Source organism: Anas acuta, chromosome 1, assembly GCF_963932015.1.
Source record: "Anas acuta chromosome 1, bAnaAcu1.1, whole genome shotgun sequence".
Lineage (NCBI taxonomy): Eukaryota > Metazoa > Chordata > Aves > Anseriformes > Anatidae > Anas > Anas acuta.
Genome location: NC_088979.1, coordinates 130,645,543 through 130,663,962, shown reverse-complemented (window position 1 = coordinate 130,663,962; position 18,420 = coordinate 130,645,543). Strand labels below are relative to the sequence as shown.

At 42.5% G+C, this 18,420-nt stretch overlaps 1 protein-coding gene across 3 annotated transcripts; it reads left to right on the top strand.

The window, feature by feature from the left end:
• Nucleotides 1–152: 152 nt before the first annotated feature.
• Nucleotides 153–17,758, top strand: TM7SF3 (transmembrane 7 superfamily member 3). Of its 3 annotated transcripts, XM_068656123.1 has the most exons (13): nt 153–373; nt 529–646; nt 5,555–5,709; nt 7,352–7,502; nt 7,924–8,044; nt 8,339–8,510; nt 9,539–9,716; nt 10,945–11,031; nt 11,445–11,525; nt 12,272–12,424; nt 13,753–13,850; nt 14,199–14,361; nt 15,512–17,758. In XM_068656123.1, exons 2-13 carry the CDS (start codon nt 613–615, stop codon nt 15,772–15,774), a joined length of 1,656 nt encoding a protein of 551 aa, XP_068512224.1. In that variant the 5' UTR covers nt 153–373; nt 529–612; the 3' UTR covers nt 15,775–17,758. The 3 variants fall into 3 exon arrangements, with proteins under 3 accessions (XP_068512224.1, XP_068512213.1, XP_068512203.1); XM_068656102.1 differs by lacking the exon at nt 529–646 and having other exon boundaries at nt 192–373; XM_068656112.1 differs by lacking the exons at nt 529–646; nt 11,445–11,525 and having other exon boundaries at nt 191–373.
• Nucleotides 17,759–18,420: the final 662 nt, after the last annotated feature.

The window sequence follows — 18,420 nt, the reverse complement described above, 5'->3', positions numbered from 1 at the left end:
ACACCCCCGGTACATAACAGCTCAGCGTGGATATCTTCCCAAGCTCACCACCACCACTACCAATCCTAGCCGTGGAAATCACCACACAGCCGGGGAAGGTGGCTGGGGCCGATAAAAGCCGTTTTGGGGGCATTTATGCCCCGTTACCTCGGCCAGGTGGGTGAGGGGAGGCGAGAACGGCCTGGGCCGGGCAGAGCCTACGAGGCGGCGCAGCGCTCCCTCGCAGGCTCCGCCCGCCCCAGCATTCTCGTCAGCGCCCTGGCTCTTTTTTTCAGCCTCCTCTCCTCTTCTCTCCTCAGCGCCATGCGGCTCCCCCCCTGCGTCTTGCTGCTCCTGGGGCTCGCCGAGGCGCTACGAGAGGCCGGCGCCTCAGGTGAGCCTGGAGACGGGGCTGGGGAGGGAGGCTGAGGGCTGCGGCCGCCATTACGTGGCGGGAGGGAGCGAGCTGGTCGAGCGCGGTTCGTTGCGGGAAAAGGGTGCTTTACGCCCCCCACTTCTTTATTTTTAATTTAAATTATTGTTTAACAGTCTTGCACCTTATTAGCTACGCATCTTATAGCAATAACAGCCCTGCACCTTATTAGCTGTGGACGCCACCGTTTGAACAATCTGATGGATCTGCTGCCTACAGTCCTGCTGCTACAGGGTATGGTGTAGGCTTAGGGGTGTGGAGTTGTATGGTGTAGAGCTCTGTGCCTTTTGAGGAAACAGGGTGGCATTCACTAGGCTAGGAGTTCATATCAGAAAGGGAAGAGGATTAACTGCTTCTTTTTGTGACAGCTCTCAAGAGGTTATGGGTTCCCAGCACCTTGCCAATTGCAGGCTGAAAACCACTAGCTTTTTAAAAACAAGGAAATGAGCAAAACCTCCAAATATTTGGAACTCTGTTCCTAAAATGACTTGTTGGCCTGCTGATGGAATCTCAGTTTATTAAGCATTTGCTTTTCTTGTAATTCCTCTGTGTGCATGCACGGGACTATAATGGGTCTCTGAAAGTAAGTGGACTGTAATGATTATATCTTGTGAAGATTTAACAGACGCTTACTTCCTTATCATTAATCTCTTATCTTTTTTTTGTTGTTCAAATAAAGGAAAAAATAAGCAGTTTCCTCAGAGATAAGCAAGCAGTCTCTTATGTTAGGGCTGATATAAGCCTCCTCTTAGTTTTTATTCTAAGCTAGCGTGGAACAAAGTTTAATTCTCCAGAAGGAGCAATCTACTCTCGAGATACTCTGCAAGGCTGCAAGACAGCCTTTGGAATCAGTCCCAAGTGTGCAAGTATTCTTTCTGCTCTAGTCTTGGTGTTCTTGCAGGTTCTGAGAACTTCAGCTTGGTACTTGGTGGTGGTGGTGGTGGGTAGGTTTGAGAATAAAGGTTCAGTATTCTTAGGTCTCAATCTCTTTATTAAAAGATGCTGATAAGCAACTTCTCGCACAGACTTGATTGAAGATGGTTCTTAAATTTAGTTTATTTTCTTAACGGTATTTACAAAGGCAGAATGAAAGTGAGACAGCAGCTGCTTTGCCTTGAAGTAACTTGCTGATACACCTTGCAGAATTGAGGGTAAAGGGGAAGAAGAATATCTCCTTCATGAGAAGTTAATAAGCTGTGTAATTTGTGTACCAAACCCAAACTTGTTATTAGGCCCATTAAACAAGGACACCTACTTACTGGTTCACTGATTTGAAATTGTATTGTGGCTGTTCAGTTTGGGATATCCAGGTTTGTGGAGATGGCTTCTGCTATCTCCTAATACTAGAAGATCCCACTTCACTTCTAAAGTGTTGACAAGTAAAATCTGCCTTTGATGGCTGGTATTACTTTTCCGGGGCTCTGATGGGCTGCAGCTCTTTAAACTGAGTATTTAGGCAGAAGTATATTAAACAGAATGCATGTTTCCTCCTGGGATCCCCATGTTTATGAAATAGAACTTATGAAATATGAAATAAGATACAGTTCTACTAATAGTCATGCAAAAACAAGAAGCAATGGAATGATTGTTTTCCTTCTGCTCCTTCACCCCTGGCATATCTGGATCTACTTAGTTTGTGCTAGCTGTTTAGTCTATACAGAGACAGCCTTTTAAAACAAGAGTTTCCCATAAAGCTATTCTGCAGTTTGAGTGTGGCAGCTGGTCACTTGTATCTTGTGGCATTTTCTGACCAGGGAACTTTTGTCTGAGACATGTATACTGACTGAGCATGGCTCTGCAGGTAAAGGGCTGTTTCTGCATGGACAACAAAGGTGTTTCTTCAGTACCTTAATGGAAATTGAATTGAGCCGTAGGGTGTCACTAAGAACCTCATGTGGTTAGCTCTTCATTGGCAATGGGGAATGACACTTGACTATTGGAGCTGGAAGGGTGGGTGGCTCAATTAAAGTACCAAATGAGCTGAGGGCTTGGCACTGAATCAGCAGCATGGAAATGGTTCTACAGAATGGAATTGATTTGATCTGCATTTTCTCCAACAAGCATAGAGAACGAATAAAAAATGCTCTGCAGAACTGGCTGCCTTGATTCTTAGAGTAATAACTTGTGGTCTCTACAGAGCTCTGAGAGGTTAAATTTCTCTGCTGTCTTTACTAGCTTTGCTCATTTAGTTAGTGGGAGAAATGATGCAACGTGGGGTGACAGAGCAGATTGTTGTCCGCCTTTGCTTCTCAGTTCTGTGTGTGCTCCTGTCTTAGTATTGGTGGTACTGGTACACTGAATAATAACACATGCTAAGTACTCCAACTTTGTTCTTGCTCAGTTTGAATAATACTGACTTGAAGTATCTGTTTTCAGTTGATAGTTTTTGTAATATTAATAATTCCTCTCTTGTGTCTTATCTAAAACCACATGCATCGACCTTCAGACTTCCTCCTCTTGTAGAGAGGAGGAGTTTAGCCTGGCATCTTACCAGCAGTTTCCAGATCTCCACTGTTTTAAAAGAAGTGGAGCAAAACCAAAAAGAAATAAAGCTGGGATGCCTGGATCTTGTTTCTGGCTCACTTCTGTGATAGTGTTATCTTAGTAGCCCTGTCTGGCATACTATGTTCATGGAGCTGAAGCGTGTGTGCTGTGTCCAGCACTATGTTCATGGAGGCCTCTGTTTTCTGCCCTTCAAAGCTGTTCTGCCACCACTGGCAGCCCAGTGATGGATGGCCCTGGGGAATTGTGAGTAGGTTGTTTTGTCTAGCTCCCACGGAGTCTGCCTAGGAGCACCACCAATGACTTCTTTGAAAGACAGAAATTGAGAAGGCAGGAAGGTTTTTAGGTGGTATTGTCTGTGGCCATGTAGCAACTGTTCTTCCAGCAAATTACTTAAAAGATTCTGCTGCTTCACAGTGTTTGTGAACTCTCCTTAGTGATCTTTCAAGCCTAGGTAGAAGTGTGGTTCAAGGAGCCTGTAGAAAGCAAGCTGAAAAATACTAGCTTGGCTGGCTGTAGTCATTCTTGTTCTTTATCCTGAGTCTATACTATTCTGTCAGACTTCGGTTTAAAATGAAATGTGCTGTTCTAGGAGCAGTTATGCAAGCACTAAAGAAATGTAGAATGCCATGCCTTAATTTGCCACGCTAATTAAACTTCAGAGAGTGCCTCTGACATTCAGAGTCCCATGATCATGTTGAAGTAGTGTCTGCATGTCTTGCTGACAAATCCGCTCTTACATATGTGGAGGCCTCTGGGTGTAAGTACAGAGGGGAGGTGAGAAACTAAGCAGACCAGAGCTATTTTTCCCCCTTGCTGTAGAGCATAGAGAGGATGTATATGGTTTCAGTTTTTCCTTAAAAGACCATTTTGGTGAACTTCCTGCAGTTCAGGAAACTGCCCTTAAAGTTCAGAGTTGTTTTCCCGTATTCTAAATTTCACATCAAATTGTGTGCATAGAAAGTTAGTGCTTTTTAAGTGCCCTTCTCTAGCTTTTGCAGTTAGTTGCATTTCTGGTAAAATGTAAGAGCTAAGGGGGAAAGAAGTATTGTGGAGAGGTGGATGTCTGAATACTGCTCAAAGGACTTCATGAGAAACTGAAAAATACTCAAAGCTTTTCTTTTGGTAGTTCTAATTTTACATTAGTATTTAATGCTTGAGAACTTGCAGTAGAAACTTCTCTACCCTAGCAGAAATTGCAGGCGATAAGATAGAAAAAAAAAAATCTTTAGTCTGATTCATATTTCAGCAAGGGTTTTACTGGTAATCATTGAAGTTTTGGGGTGAGCATAGGAGCAAGGTAAGCACTGAAGTTAGCAAGATGAAAGTATTTTCTTTCTCTCTCACTGCTGTGATAAGAGTAGATGATGTATAAATGTAGGAGCTCACCTCTGTTTACATGCCTTCAGAAGGCGAAGAAGCTGGCCAGAGATGCAGTTCTTGGCAGGGGAGAAGGAGTAGTAACAGGAAAGGGATATGGAATATTGAGTGTAGAGTTCTGAATGAGAAGACTTCCGTTTTTTGAAAGGGAGACCGCCTGAGACACCGATGACAGCGATTGTGGGACAGTGCTGTTTGTACTTGAGTAGAAGAAGCACAGAGTAACTTGATGGTATAAACCCATGTGCTGGAAGAGGCAACTCTGCTGTGGAAGTAATATGCATCTGTTTGATAAGCTTTAGGTCAGTTGGGTTTCTGTGTCTGCATGCCTGAAGGGGAATTATTATGAAGCATCAGAATGCAAAGCTGAAGGGCATCGTGCTTGCCACATGCATCTAGTCTGTCCACTCTTCAACAAAAGAAAATCTTGTGGCTTCTTTACAGCTGCTTCTCTTCCCTTCTCGAAATCCCCAGTTCCCCAAGAGCACAGCACAGGGAGAAACCAGGCTTTCTTGTGGGACTTGAACAACAAGCCAAAGATGATTCTCAAAGGATCTTATATCCTGGGTCATGTGGCTCTTTGTAAATTAAAAAGGCAGCAGGTGACAGAGCTATGTGCATCCTAAGAAGAAATGGTCTTGGTTTCATCTTAGAAAGTCATTAGACTTTAGATGCATAAATAAGGGTAGAACAGCCCTAATAATTAGGAATAGCGTGGGAGCAAATGACATGTGAACTGGAAGTGGGTGAGTATACTTCTTTAAACTGCAGGCTTGATTCTATTGTAGGATTTGACCCAATTCCCATCATTGGGGAATTTGCCCAGGAAGTCCAACTGGGCAAGTTGGCTGGCTAATACAAGCATATTGTCCTGGGTTTGCAGAAGAGCAAGTAGAGCTCAGGATATTATTTACTTTAGCGATTATTGCTTGCCCCTGATTAGCTGCAGGTGAGAAGCCAGTGCAGTGTCTTGTTGGAGCTAGACAGAGCTCCTGGCAGGAAGTCAAGTCCTGTGTGCTTAAGCCTGGTGAATGCCAGGCTGTCTGGAGGCTTCTGCCTGCACGTGTCCCTGTAGGTATACGTCTGTGTGCAGGAGCTTCTGCAGCCATAACTTAGTGAGTACAAGCAGTATAAAACGTCTTGCTTTGTTCCCAGCTAGTATGTTATTGGGTTACTGGAAGCTTCCAGGCTGTTCTTGAGAACTGCTTCTCATGTGGGCAAAAAAAAGTAGATCTTCCTTTTTCTTCTTTTGGAATGCAGGTCTTCTTGAGCTCTCCCTGGGAAAATTCAGAAATGTGCTACTTAACCAGACCAATCCAGTAGAAGCTGTAATCAGGAACATTGCAAGCAATGTGACAGTTGTTATTTTTCAAGTACATGCACAGCAAAACAGCGTGGTGATATCCTTTGACAAGGTATGGTAAGAGTGTCATTTCTGTTATCAAATACTATGCTCTTTCCCTAAATGAGAACTAAGAGCTCTCCTACACATAGGAATACAGAATTCATACTATGTAAGTACCACATAGCCATGCAAGTAACATGCATTTCTGAAACTTAAATATTACTTTCTCATGTGTCATGATTGCTATTTTAGAAGCCTTGATGGCAAAGTTTTCAGAGCTTCAAGGCTTCGTTCTTGGTGGGAGTGGTGCTTCTGACATATGACTGCTGACCATGTCCATTGGTGTTTGATTAAAAATGGATTCATAATAAGCATATATCCCAGAAACCTTGTTATGCTAAGATCTACTGCTTTGGGATGTTCATCTGTCTGTCCATGTGGCTTGTAGATAGCTACTGCAGTTACAGTGTATTGTAATCCCAGCTGCTGCTCCTGAATTTAATTCTTGTTTGGTAGCATATGGAGAAGTTGTTCTTCTATGGTACTCAAGTGAAGGCTGTCACTTCTAGCCAGCAGCACAAGCATTCCTACTGCTATACACTAGTCACTATTTGTCCTATCGTTACTCAGGTGCAGTCTAAAATACTGACTTCTGTGATACTGTAAACCAGTAAGTTGTGTTTGACTACATTCTGCTCAATGTTGGAAGTACTAGGTATCAACCTGACAGCTGCCATCCTGTTTCCCATCACTGTATTCCAAATAAGAATATGTTGGGTGCCAAGAACTATGCTGGGAAACTTTAAAAGATGAATAACCTGGTACACAAGTTGCCCAGCTCAGTCTCCTTTATACTGTTGAAATACCCAGGATTACGGGGCAAAGGCACTACTGCTACACCTACTCAGTCTTTGATTACCAGTCATAGGGTTTTCTGCTGCCATTTCAATCCCTGCTTGCATGCATGGGGCTTACCAGGCCAAGAGCTATGTAAATATGGCTGTACTGCTTCTAGGGCTGGCTTGCTTCTAGAGCAACTGAGCCAGACCTTAATGCCTGCCTGGTCCAAAGTGCTTCCTTGCAATGTTGCCTCTGATAACTGTGGTGGTCTTGGACAAAAGCACATTTTCCATGCTGAAATAGATTTGACTGCAGGCCAGCTGGTTGCTCCAGCCATGAGAGTGGTGCTGCCATTGCTGACAGATCTTTCCTCCAGGCTCTTGGTTCTGAAAGGGATGGTGTTGGGGGAGCTGTGTGGCATGGCTAGTGTTAAAAGCCAGCTGTTACACAGTCATCTCCCTCCTGGTGGTGATAGCAAGGTGTTTGTGCACTTCAGCTCCGAGCATGCTCTTTCGTGCCCTCACAGCTTTTTTGTAAGGGATATTCTAATCCATCTATATCTTTACTAGTCAATGCATGTTTGTATAGCATTAGGCTTAACTAGCTAGAAATCTCTGCTGTTTGCTTGTGGTATTAACTCTTTGATAGGCTCAAAAGTCCAACCAATAAAGTTTGAGACTGAGTTGGGCAATATATGGTGTCAGAGGTTGTTCTTTTTTTCAGTTCTAACCTTCTAGCTATCTGTGGCAGCTGGCACTGAGGTGTGTGCCCTACAGGTTTGTGTCAGGGATGGGGCTACTGTGCAATATGTTTAGTTATAGTGACATGCAATGCTGAAGAACTGCTTGCTTATATAATCCATTTCTGTCCAGAATCCATCTGCAAACAGCTCAGGAACTGGAGTAGACAAAGGACTGATTTCTATCCTTCGGCCTCAGCAGAGTGTGTGTACGTGGTACCTTCGGTCACTGGATGCTAACCAGGTGCTAAGCACAGCTATCTCCATTCCATATATGGAGAAAGGTATGGTCTTATTTCTTGTGACAGAATACCAGCTCTGCCTACTACAAGCTAATTAAGTGTTAGTGTTGGCTTTTCAGAGGTAGTATTCTTACATGGTGCAAGTGTATGATGGAGAGAGATACTGTGGGCTGCCAGAGCTTGGGATCATTAGAGACTTGTGTATAGAATGTACTGTTTGTTCTTGTTGTGACTTCAGCCTTAGAGTAGAAAAACACTGTGCTTGTGTATCAGGGCTTATGTTAGTGATTGTAGTGAAACCACTTCTATCATCTGCAAGAGTAGAATCTGACAGTTTTGTATTCTCAGCAAGCAGAATATGCCTGCCTGCAAATGCATGTGTTGCTGAGGTCTTAACACTTTTTTTCAAGCTGTGTAAGGATGAAGTAAATACTACTACAGCTAACTATTTCTTATTTTCTAGATCCTATACCTGGAGGCTGCAATCTAGAATTTGACTTGGAAGTGGATCCCAACATTTACTTAGACTATACCTTGGTTGATATACACATCAAGTTTGCTCCTGCAAACTTGGGATATGCTAGGTATGTGTGTTTTTCAATAAGTAAAACAAAAGATATGGACTACAGTGTACTCAGCAGACCTCTCTTATCCTATATTTGACTAGGATCATAGTATAAGATTCTGCTGGAAAGGTTGAACATCAACTACTGGTGGAAATCTTGTTTGCTGCAACCAGCAATCTAAAAAGTAAACGAAGAAAAAGAGGATGGGGGGAGGAGGTAACACAGGAACTGAAAGTTGCATCTTGTGGGAGAGATTATCTGTCTGGAGGCTTGTGCTGGGCTTGTAGTTGACTTTTCTTTTTTTAATTGTAGAGGAGCAAATCCACCAGCCTGTGATTCAGGGACTGGTCAGAACTCCAGATGGCGGCTGCGCTATGATGTCTACCAGTACTTCTTACCAGAGAACAACCTTTCTGAGATGGTACTCATGAGCCACATACGGAAGATGTCTGAGGTGCAAAGTATCAAAGCTAATGGTGTTAAAGTAAGTATGAAGCATCAGCATACCAGGTGCTTAGTAGTAGCATTGTATTAAACTTTCTCCTCCCCTGTGCCTCTAATTTTTGAGTGGTGATGTAGGCAAGCTGCTGATGCTTGAGGCTTCCTGCTTGTATCTGGGATTTCTGGCTAGGAAGTATACAGCACCTGCACACAAAATGGCAGCCACTGGCTCTTCTGGGAGAGGAAGCTAGTGAGTACAGCTTGAAATGTCATGGGACTGAGACCTCTTGCAATGGTCTTTGATATTAGGTTGAGATTAATGATGGGTGTGTGAAGTGTTTGTCATGTATCCTATTCTTAATCGAGTAAGTCGTTATTGCAGCGTCTTCTTAATTGCTGAATACTGCTTTAGTCACAGTAATCATTCAGTGATGTTGAGGCTAGTTTACCTATAGCAATATTGCCATTGAGTACCTCTTAATCCAGAAGTAGAGCTGCTTCTGACATCACTCCTATAATGCCTGGCAGATGCTGAGGACTGAGCAGGGAATGCAAGAAACAGTGTAGTGGAACTGGACTAGGTGCTGACCCCAGTTTAGAGTGACATAAAGAGTTGACATGACAGCAAACACTTGCATCATGTTTACCTACTCCAGGCAAAGAGATTGGAATGGATGGAGGGGGGAAAATGTCAGTGACCATGACCTGTCTGGTCTTGCTAGGGAGTGGGATGGCAGCCTTACCTACCTGCTTCTGAGGACAGACCTGGATTAAGAAGACTGATAGAGAAAGTTGGACTCTCTTCAAATAAGGAGAAACAAAACATTGGTGGGAGAATCTTACGTGCTGTCAGAAATTGTTGCTGTTTTTTGGAGGAAGTGGAGTCCATCCTATGAGCCTTTAATACCTCAATTGATAATGCTAAGATGTTTGTTCAGAATAGGAGAGCTGCTGGCTTCTTGCTGGTCATCTTTCTTGAGCTGCTGAGTATTGTCCGGCTGTATGGACTCAATGTGCCATCAGACACAGTGACAGGCAGTTATTTGTGACTAAAAATACTCTTTGTTCCAGATGCTTACGTTGACAACTGATGATAAGACCAATGTCTACTTCTCCTCACTCCCTGGGCAAGGTGTGATCTACAATGTCATAGTATGGGATCCTCTTTGGAATACTTCTGCTGCATACATACCTGTGCATACGTATGCCTGCAGCTTTGTTGACCTAGTGGATAACTGCTCTTCTCTCAGTAAGTTGGGACTTGTAGGTCCCTGCCAACTCATCTCAATCTCATTGTGCTCCAGCACACTGAGTGGTGCTTTTTAGAGCTTTTTACGTGGTATATAGCCTGGATATGTTTTTGTTGCTTTATGACTGAGTCTGCTTCTTGATTGAGGAGAAATTCTAGAATGATAAAATAAATCTAAGGAAAGCTGTTAGCAAGTGAAAGCTTAACTTAATGGAGGTTTAACATTTGGCTTATAACTTGATGCCTTTTTCTGTTTGAACTAGATACATAATTCTAAATCACTTTATAGTGCTTTAGGTGCTGCATGTGGAAACCAAGTGGGTAAAAACACAAGCTGGATTAGGGCCCAGCTTTATCTTCTGAACTGCATTGGTGCTAACAGGAATCAGTAACATACAAATATTTTGAAAGGAGACAGTCACCTGAAAATAATGCCAGCAGTAGAAATGTGATTACAAAGTCATGCTACTTTCTACAAAGTCATATAACAATAGAATTTGAGCAAAGCTGCTGATGTTATGATCGTGGGAAGGACAAGAATAATGGATAGAATATGCTTACAAAGTAAGACTTGTCCTCCTAATTGTCCTATAACACAAGTAGCTCATCGAGTTTAGTGTCATAAGACACCATAAGAGATTATCAGGGCTAAAAACCTTTTCCCTAGTTTTCTGAATTAGAGAAATGTAGTCTACTTGTTTTAAATTGTGTAAATGACAGTAAGAATTCTTCCTAGGAGACAGAGGTGAGCGGTACTGGGGTACTAACAGTCCTTTCTGTTGCACAGAAAACTGTATTAAAGGGAGATAAATGTGAAGGCTGAAAAGATAAAGACCATAGCTGCTGTCTGGGTCACCAGCCCTGCAGTGCTGACTTCTATAGATGATTGGATGTCCTTACTTTAAAGCTGAGTAGAGCTTTTTCAAATCTGTAATGGTGGTACTACAAATAGTTAAGCAGCTGTAATTTGCTAATAGTTACAGAAACTTCAGTCCCTTGAATAAGGAGGAAGCTTTTGACTTAGTACTCAGACTAGAGCTAGTTAAATATTCTTTTGGAGGCTTTATTAAGGTATCTTTTAGGTTGGCTGCTGTAGATCTGTTCGCATTGTGAGTCTGAAGGAGTAGCAGTTACCATTACTGAGTCTACCAACAGTAGTAACTTGACTTTGTTAGTCTCATTGTTGGGACTACTAGATAGGAATGCTGATAACCTTTTCTTCTTGTAGGCAAACTCTCTACCAAAATATTCTTCACTGTTCTTGCTGTTCTTGGCCTCTTCACTTGCTTTTTTGGACACAGATTCTGGAAAACAGGTACTGAGTTCTTTCTCATTATAAATCTGGTTGGAATTTCATAGGTGTACCTTAGACCTGTAGCACTATTGCTGAAGAATCACCTGGTAGCGATTATGTCAATTAGGTCCACTGCTGTGCTCTAACAAGATCAGAGATTGTAAGTGCAGAACAAGAAGCTTCTGGTATTTGAAGAACAGGTATCTAGAACGAGGATGCATGATGGAGAACATGCAAAAATCATGTTTATTTGATGTGCTTGAGGAGAGCCCTTTCCAGAACCAAGTGTTGCCTGTCCCTTCTCCTGTACTTAACAGCTAGTGAACTGAGATTTCCCTTCCCTGTTGTAAAACAAAGGTGTCTGAAGATGTACAGAAATAGGCTTGCTATGGGGTGATATGACAGCATACTGAATCTCTTTCCCTTTTCTCTAGACTTATTCTTCATGGGCTTCATAATCACAGGATTTTTCTCCTTTGTATTCATCACTAGGGTAACTGGCCTTGGTTATGATGGTGAGTAGATATCAGGATACCCCCTATCCTCTTCCTGAAACATTATTGCCGTGGATCCTTTAAGTAAAATTTTAGTCGTGCTTGCAGCTGGCTAGCTGTGGGAAGGATAGGAAAGTATGGTACATGGGTACTTGAACTGAGCTTGAATAGGTTAACACTGAGTATGCAACAGAGTAACTGTTGTCTTTGACCTCAGACAATGAAACGGAGCTCATAGCTGCAACTCTGACAGACAAATTTGCCTGTCTGTCCAATGGAGATGCAGGTCCTCAGGAAGGAGGCATGTTAGAAATTCCCAGAACATTTGTTTCTTTCAGAATGGGTGGACCTCAGTTTCAGATCAAATGCAGGTTGCATGTGTAAAATCGATCAAGCGGTCTGCATCCTGTCTATTAGACTAGCAAGAATTGGTTATTGTGTCTCTATTACACTCTGCCTCATAACTGCTTTTCTGGTGCACTACCTATTGCAACCATAACTGCTCTAGGAACTCAAAGTACTACTGTGCATAGCAGCAACACCATCAGTATAGTCCTATGGCACTCTCCCAGTAGCATACCCTCAGCTGCTGATTGGAACCCGAGTGAGATGCATGAAGCACAAATGTGAGCTAGTTTCAGAAAGCTTTCATTAGGTAACAAAAATCAAGTATTCAAGTAAATCTGTTTGAATAGGCTATTGCAGTAACTGAAGTTTTCAGAGTGTTGCTACAGTTCTTAATTTAGAATTCCCCCTCTTTTTTCCAGTGCGTCTTATTTTGACAGCAGTAGCTGGGATTATTGGAGGGCTTTTGCTGGTTGCAAGCTGGTGGAGATTTGGCTCTGTCCTACTCTGTATGTTGCTTATCGGACTGGTGCTGGGATTTCTCTTCTCATCAGTGGTCTTCTTTACTCCACTAGGTATGTACTGAAATATTCTGCTGCAAAGTGACTGAGTGATACTTCACTGCTGTATTACAGGGACACTGCAAGGCTTCAGAACAAATGCTGTTCTCTGGTTTATATTAGTGTGCTTCTTAATTTTTTTTTTGCCTTCCCGTTGTTGGGAAGAATAGAGATGTCTCTGAAGATTTCCTTCATGTGTGCTGCAAATGAAACTACTTAGGGTAATCTGTACTTGTGGGAAAAGGAAACTGCTTATTCTTCCCACACAAGCAGCCTGCATTTCAGCAGTCTGACACCAGCTGTGCTCCAGGCAAGCATTTTCTGTCTGTCTTATTCTCTGATTCAGAGAACGTCACAGAAAATCTACAGTCTAACTCTGAGGCTTCAGGCATGGAGGCATCATAGATCAAGAGGAGCTCTTGCCTGTTACTCTTCACCACACCACAGTGCAAGGCTCTGGCAGCACTATACTGTAGGAGTCAAACTTGTATTTACAGCTGAATTGACATCATCAGGCTTTTCAGAATCTCTTTATTAAGAGGAACAGCAGACAAATCACATGAAAGCAGGCAAGGCTGCTGAGATGAACTCCCCCAGGGATGTGAGAGCACCAACTGTACTGTTTTCTTTGCTGTGACTTTAAATCTCAGAACTGCTTTCCTTTCCAGCTTTCCTACTTAAGATCTGCTGGTGGGGCAGTTCTTCATTTCTACAGTTGTCTGTTTGAGCTGGCTTATGATTCTGTGGTAATCTGTGCAGTCCCTGGTTGTTCTTCATTAAGTGAAAAAAGTGAATTGACTGGGGATCAGTTGGTCCCCTGTTTAACTGACAGGTCTTTTGAAAGCAGGGGGAAACAAAGTAGTGTTTAATCAAGTGACTTAATTACTTTCTAAAGCCAGAAGAGTTTGTTGCTGAGTGATGTGGCGGTTGCACTTGCACCCAACCCTAGATAAACCTACACATTTATAGATTATTTATGCACGCTTACAGATTATAAATGTATGTGGCCAATAAAATGGCTTCTTACTAGGTGGAAGTACTCTGGTACTTCTCACTCGCATCAAATGAGTAGCATATACTCTAAGTCTTGTTTGGACAAGATCTGCTGTTCCAGCTTATAGTACAGGACCTGTACTGGAACTCTGTTTCTGCTCGTGTTTTGGATGAGTGCTACAATGCATCTGAATTTACATTTGAGCTTAAATGTATCTTTAATGCTGTTCTCCAGATATTTCTAAATACATGAAAACTTTGGGGAAAAGCATACCCCCAGCCTCTTAGAAAAAAGTGATTATGCTTTGCTAACGCTAGTAAGCTACTTGTGGAATATGGTGTCTTTGCAGGAGACTACAGGGTCTTCCGGGATGATGTTGTGTTCTGGGTGACCTTTTCTTCTATAGCCTTGATGATTCCAGTGCTTTTTGTTGGCTGTCCAAGAATTGTAAGTCATCTGTCCTTGGAAGGAGGAGGGAAGGGGTGTCAGACTACTATGCAAAGTGCACTACTGTGGGATGTGTGTAAAATATCTAATATAGCAGGGGACAAGTTCTAGGGAGCTCCTGTTCGATGTTACTTGTGCTAACTGGTCCATAAGCAAAGGATTTCTTCTCTCTTTAGTGTTACACCTAATACCTGCTGACAGTTCTATTGCTCCACCTCTCCTGTCTTAACAGGATGCCTGGATAATGAGGTGTGGGCAGCCAGCTGCTTGTGGAAGAACTGATAGGAAGTATTGCTTTAAGGTGGTGGCTATCAGTCCCCTAAAGCTGCGTTTTTTCTCCCCCTCTAGCTGAACTTACTGGCCTGTGGAATAATAGGTTCTTATTCAGTGGTCCTAGCTATTGCCTGTTACATCTACACAAGTCTTGCTTACATCACCTTAGACCTACTCAGAAGGATCCTCAATGATTACTTCAGCAGAGCCTACACAAATGTGCCTTTTCAAACAAATGGTGAGTGCTCTTCTTAGACTTTCAGAACTAGTATTAAAAAAATGCTTGTTTGAGAACTGCACTTTTGGTTCCTTTTTTTTTAACAGTGTGTGTTGAGGGTAGGAATGGATGAAAAGAACATAAGTATGGTGTGAGATTTGATACACAATTTTGAGTTGGCTGTGTACTTGGCCCTGGTGAGGCCACACCTTGAGTACTGAGTTCAGCTCTGGGGCCCCCAATAATATGGAGGACATGAACCTATCAGAAGAGTTCTGAGGAGGATCATGAGGATGATCAAGGAGTGGGAGCACTTCTATGAAGACAGGCTGAGGGAGTTGGGGTTCTTCAGTCTGGAGAAGAAAAGGCTTCAGGGAGATCTTATTGTCACTTTCCAATACCTAAAGAGGGCATAACAGGAAACCTGGGGAGGGACTCTTCATCAAGAAATGTAGTGATAGGACTAGGGGTAATGGCTTTAAACTGAAAGGGGGAGATTTTAGATTACACTTCATAAAGAAGATCTTTACTCAGTGTGGCAAGGCACTGGAACAGGTTGTCCAGAGAAGGTGTGGATGCTCCATCCCTGGAAGTGTTGAAGGTCACGTTTTATGTTGCTTTAAGCAACATGGTCTAATGGAAGGTGTCCCTGCCCATGGCAGGGGGGTAGAACTAGATGATCTTTAAGGTCTTTTCCAACACAAAATAATCTGTGATACTGTAATCTATGACTCCGATGTGAAGCTTCTAGCAGATGTTATGTGACAAGGCACTTACTTTTCAGATGCTTTTTTTTTTTCCAGATGCCTTTCAGGCTCAGACTGATGTGTTTTCAAGTGGCAGTCAGAGACTGCCACGACTGAATAGCCTTGCTTCAACTCTGTTTTGTTCTTGCCTTTTCATGGATGCTCCCTGCATGTGAGGATGATAAGGGACAATACTTTCCCTTCTGTATTTAAACTTAAGTGTTTGTGCCCAAGTACAAATCACAGAATCATAGAATGGGTTGGGGTGGGAGGGACCTTGAAGTTCATCTAATTGGTAATATGAGCAGGGACACCTTCCACTAGATTGAGTTGCCCAAAGCTCCATCCAGTCTTGCCTTGAATACTTGACAGGAAGTAATGTTCCTGCTTTACCAGAATCAGTGTTTTTCTTTTCTTTTCTTTAGACTTTATTATCCTGGCAGTGTGGATAATGCTGGCCCTCAGTGGAGTGACTGTGCAGCTTCGTCGAGAGAGAAGTGAAGTGTCCTTCCCACCACACCCTTATCTTATCTGGAAACGGGAAAAGGAGCGCAGAAGCACAAATATCTTAGACCCTAGCCATCACATCCGTCCCTTAAGAGAGAGGATACATAGCAAGCTGCTGCAGATTAAAGAGGTATTTCAGAAAGAGCAGCCAGCTGGGGAAAGAACTCCGTTGCTTCTGTAACCTGCCAAATAACTGGTGGGAACAGAGGAAGAACTTAAGCAAGATGACTGATCACCAGCAAACCAGCCAGTGCTGCAGGCTTTTAGCACTGCCAGCTTGTCCTGCTTAATTGGAGTATGATGCTTCTTCAAACTGGAAGGAAAGTTATCTGTCCTGTACACTACATGCTGTTTTTGTGACTTTCCTCAACAGCCCACCTGGACTGCTGTAACAAGTGTATATGTCTAGCTGCAGAGATCTTGTTTTAAAGGTCATGTACAGGTATTTATCTTGTGGTGAGCTAGTACAATGTTTAAGGTCATGAAATATCAAACAGCCCTTCAAAAGTAGCCTGTATGGTATTGGTTCTTTCCTTGCAGCATGAAGATGGCTGCCAAAATATTGCCTGACTTGCTCCCACAGGTGAGCAGTCTGCCATCTTGCAAGGGAAGAAAGACAAGGGCCATACACAGAAAGGGTTCTAGCAGGAGCTGAAGTATCATCTTCTAATAGGTACAGAATGTGTGGCTGCAGACAGTTGTTTCCAAGAAGTATTACTGAACCTTGCAAGCTATATTAAGTGACTTGAATTTAAACTGCACTGAATTAACTTTAAGTGAGCATACTTGGGCTCAGGAAGTGGATCTGATCTGAGATAATACCTTCTGTTTCAGTGGGTTCTGTAGCAAACATATCTGGTCTCTGTACAGAGACGACTGCTAAGAGAACACAAGTGGCTTGCCTCCTTGTTTGCTTTCTGAAGAACCTGTGACTTGCTTCAGCTATGGTATCATTTATTGATAGGGTGCTGTCATAAGAGAACAACTGGAATAAGCACTTTGTAGCCAATGTCAGTCTTTCCTGAGATTGGATGAAACACTATGATTCTTCTTTAATCAATATATCTTCTAGTTTTTGCCGTTTAAGGGGGTGAAAACAGCGTACTGCAGGCAAAATACTGACCAGGATCCTTGCTGACTGATTGTGTTCCTTACCAGTTTTACCTCTGCCCAAACCAGAATGCAGTGTAAAAAGAGATAAGGGACCACTCTTGTGTTCAGTGGAGAATTGCGTCTTATTTGGTGGCTTTATTCACTTCCTTAAATAAAAAAAGCCATTTTCAAAATGCAAACTGGAGCATTGTGGGTTTGGCTCACATCAATGCACAAGTTCTGAGCATGTTGGGTTTTCCCTGCCCACCCCTGCTCTTCACCTTCTAATGTTTACATGGTGATCTGTCATGCATTAAACAGTAATGGAAGTATTGTATCCCATATCTTGATGAAGGTTATGGTGGCTCTTTCTGTTTTGTGTTTCCCCCCCCACTATCCTTATACTTTTGGTGTGGGTAGCAAAGTGGGTGGTCCTTCCTGTCTGGAGGTGAATGGCTGTTCTGTTACTTGCATGGGACTGCTGCTAGTGAATAGCTATGGTGAAACTTCAGTTCTCAGCCACCATGTTAAAGTCTTGGCAGCAAGTATATCTGAAAAAACTCTTGTCAGAAAAGTAGTGAAAAACTTTATCTAAGGACTTATTTGAAAGCTTAAAACATTCTAGCATTAGAAAGGAACTGACTTTAAAGTGACTCAATTTAGTAGGCCTTTCTTTAAGGAGTGAAACATTGTAGCATGGCATAGCATCTGAGGTGACTAAGCTGATCTGATGTTTAGAGAAATCCCACAACTGCTTAGAGCTGGAATACTTACCTGAAACAGCTGAGCAAGGCTGAAATCCTGCAGTTAGGGTCTTGCTTCACTCTGCTGTTGTGTGGCAGATTGGGGAAAATGAGGAACTCCTTTGGCCTGTGGTGGACTGATGCTTACTGACTGCACTGATACTGAGCATGTTTGTATTTGACTAAGTAGCAAACACTTATTTGATACACAAATACTCTTAAACATGTTTACCTTGTTTTTAATAACTGCTGTGACTAACATTCTGGAAGAAACAAGTTTAACTCTAATTTTCTATATCTTCTTTATAATAAAGATGTCTTCTGAAATAATATTGTAACTAAAGGGGTCTCTTCATGCTGAATTCAGTTTCACATCCGCAATCCCAAATGCTGAAGCTAATTTAAAAAGTAGTAGTTCTGAAGTGTTAGACCCTCAAAGAATGAGGTGGGGAAGCCTAGCTGATCTGTTATAGAGACTTAGTACACTCACAGTGACACCTGGAGGTCCAGGCTGGGACTAGTTATTTTCTATATGAATGCATGACCTGAAGAGGTATGTTTTATTGCTTCACTAGACAAAGCTTTAGGAAAAAATAGCTGTCACGTTTCTGACTGTAAACTAGTCTGTGAAATGCCATAGGAAGGTTAGGGCAGAACTAGACTTTGAACTCTTCTGAGATCCTGACTTGAAGATGGTCTTTTGATAGAGATGGATTAGAGATTATTTCCGTATTCTGTAAGCCATAGTGATTAATAGCGACAGTTACCAGAACATACTGATCCACTGCAGTGCTGGGGGAGCTCTTTAAGGCCTTGTCTTGTGTCCCACTTGGTGGTTGTAGAAGGAAAACTGGATTCTAGCCTGCTCTGCATTACAAAAAACTACTCACTGCAGATCTCTCATTGGAAGCATTTACTGCTGTGCTGTGTTGTGTTAGCTGCATTATCTTGCAGTTGTGCTAGCTTAAACTGATGATATCTGATGCTTCCTG

Excerpts from the sequence above, each read along its gene's own strand:
- TM7SF3 (XM_068656102.1), top strand. The coding sequence starts at position 304 with ATGCGGCTCCCCCCCTGCGTCTTGCTGCTCCTGGGGCTCGCCGAGGCG. Across the intron at positions 5,710-7,351 it reads TGGTGATATCCTTTGACAAG|AATCCATCTGCAAACAGCTC; the intron begins GTATGGTAAGAG and ends ATTTCTGTCCAG. Across the intron at positions 12,425-13,752 it reads GGTCTTCTTTACTCCACTAG|GAGACTACAGGGTCTTCCGG; the intron begins GTATGTACTGAA and ends GTGTCTTTGCAG.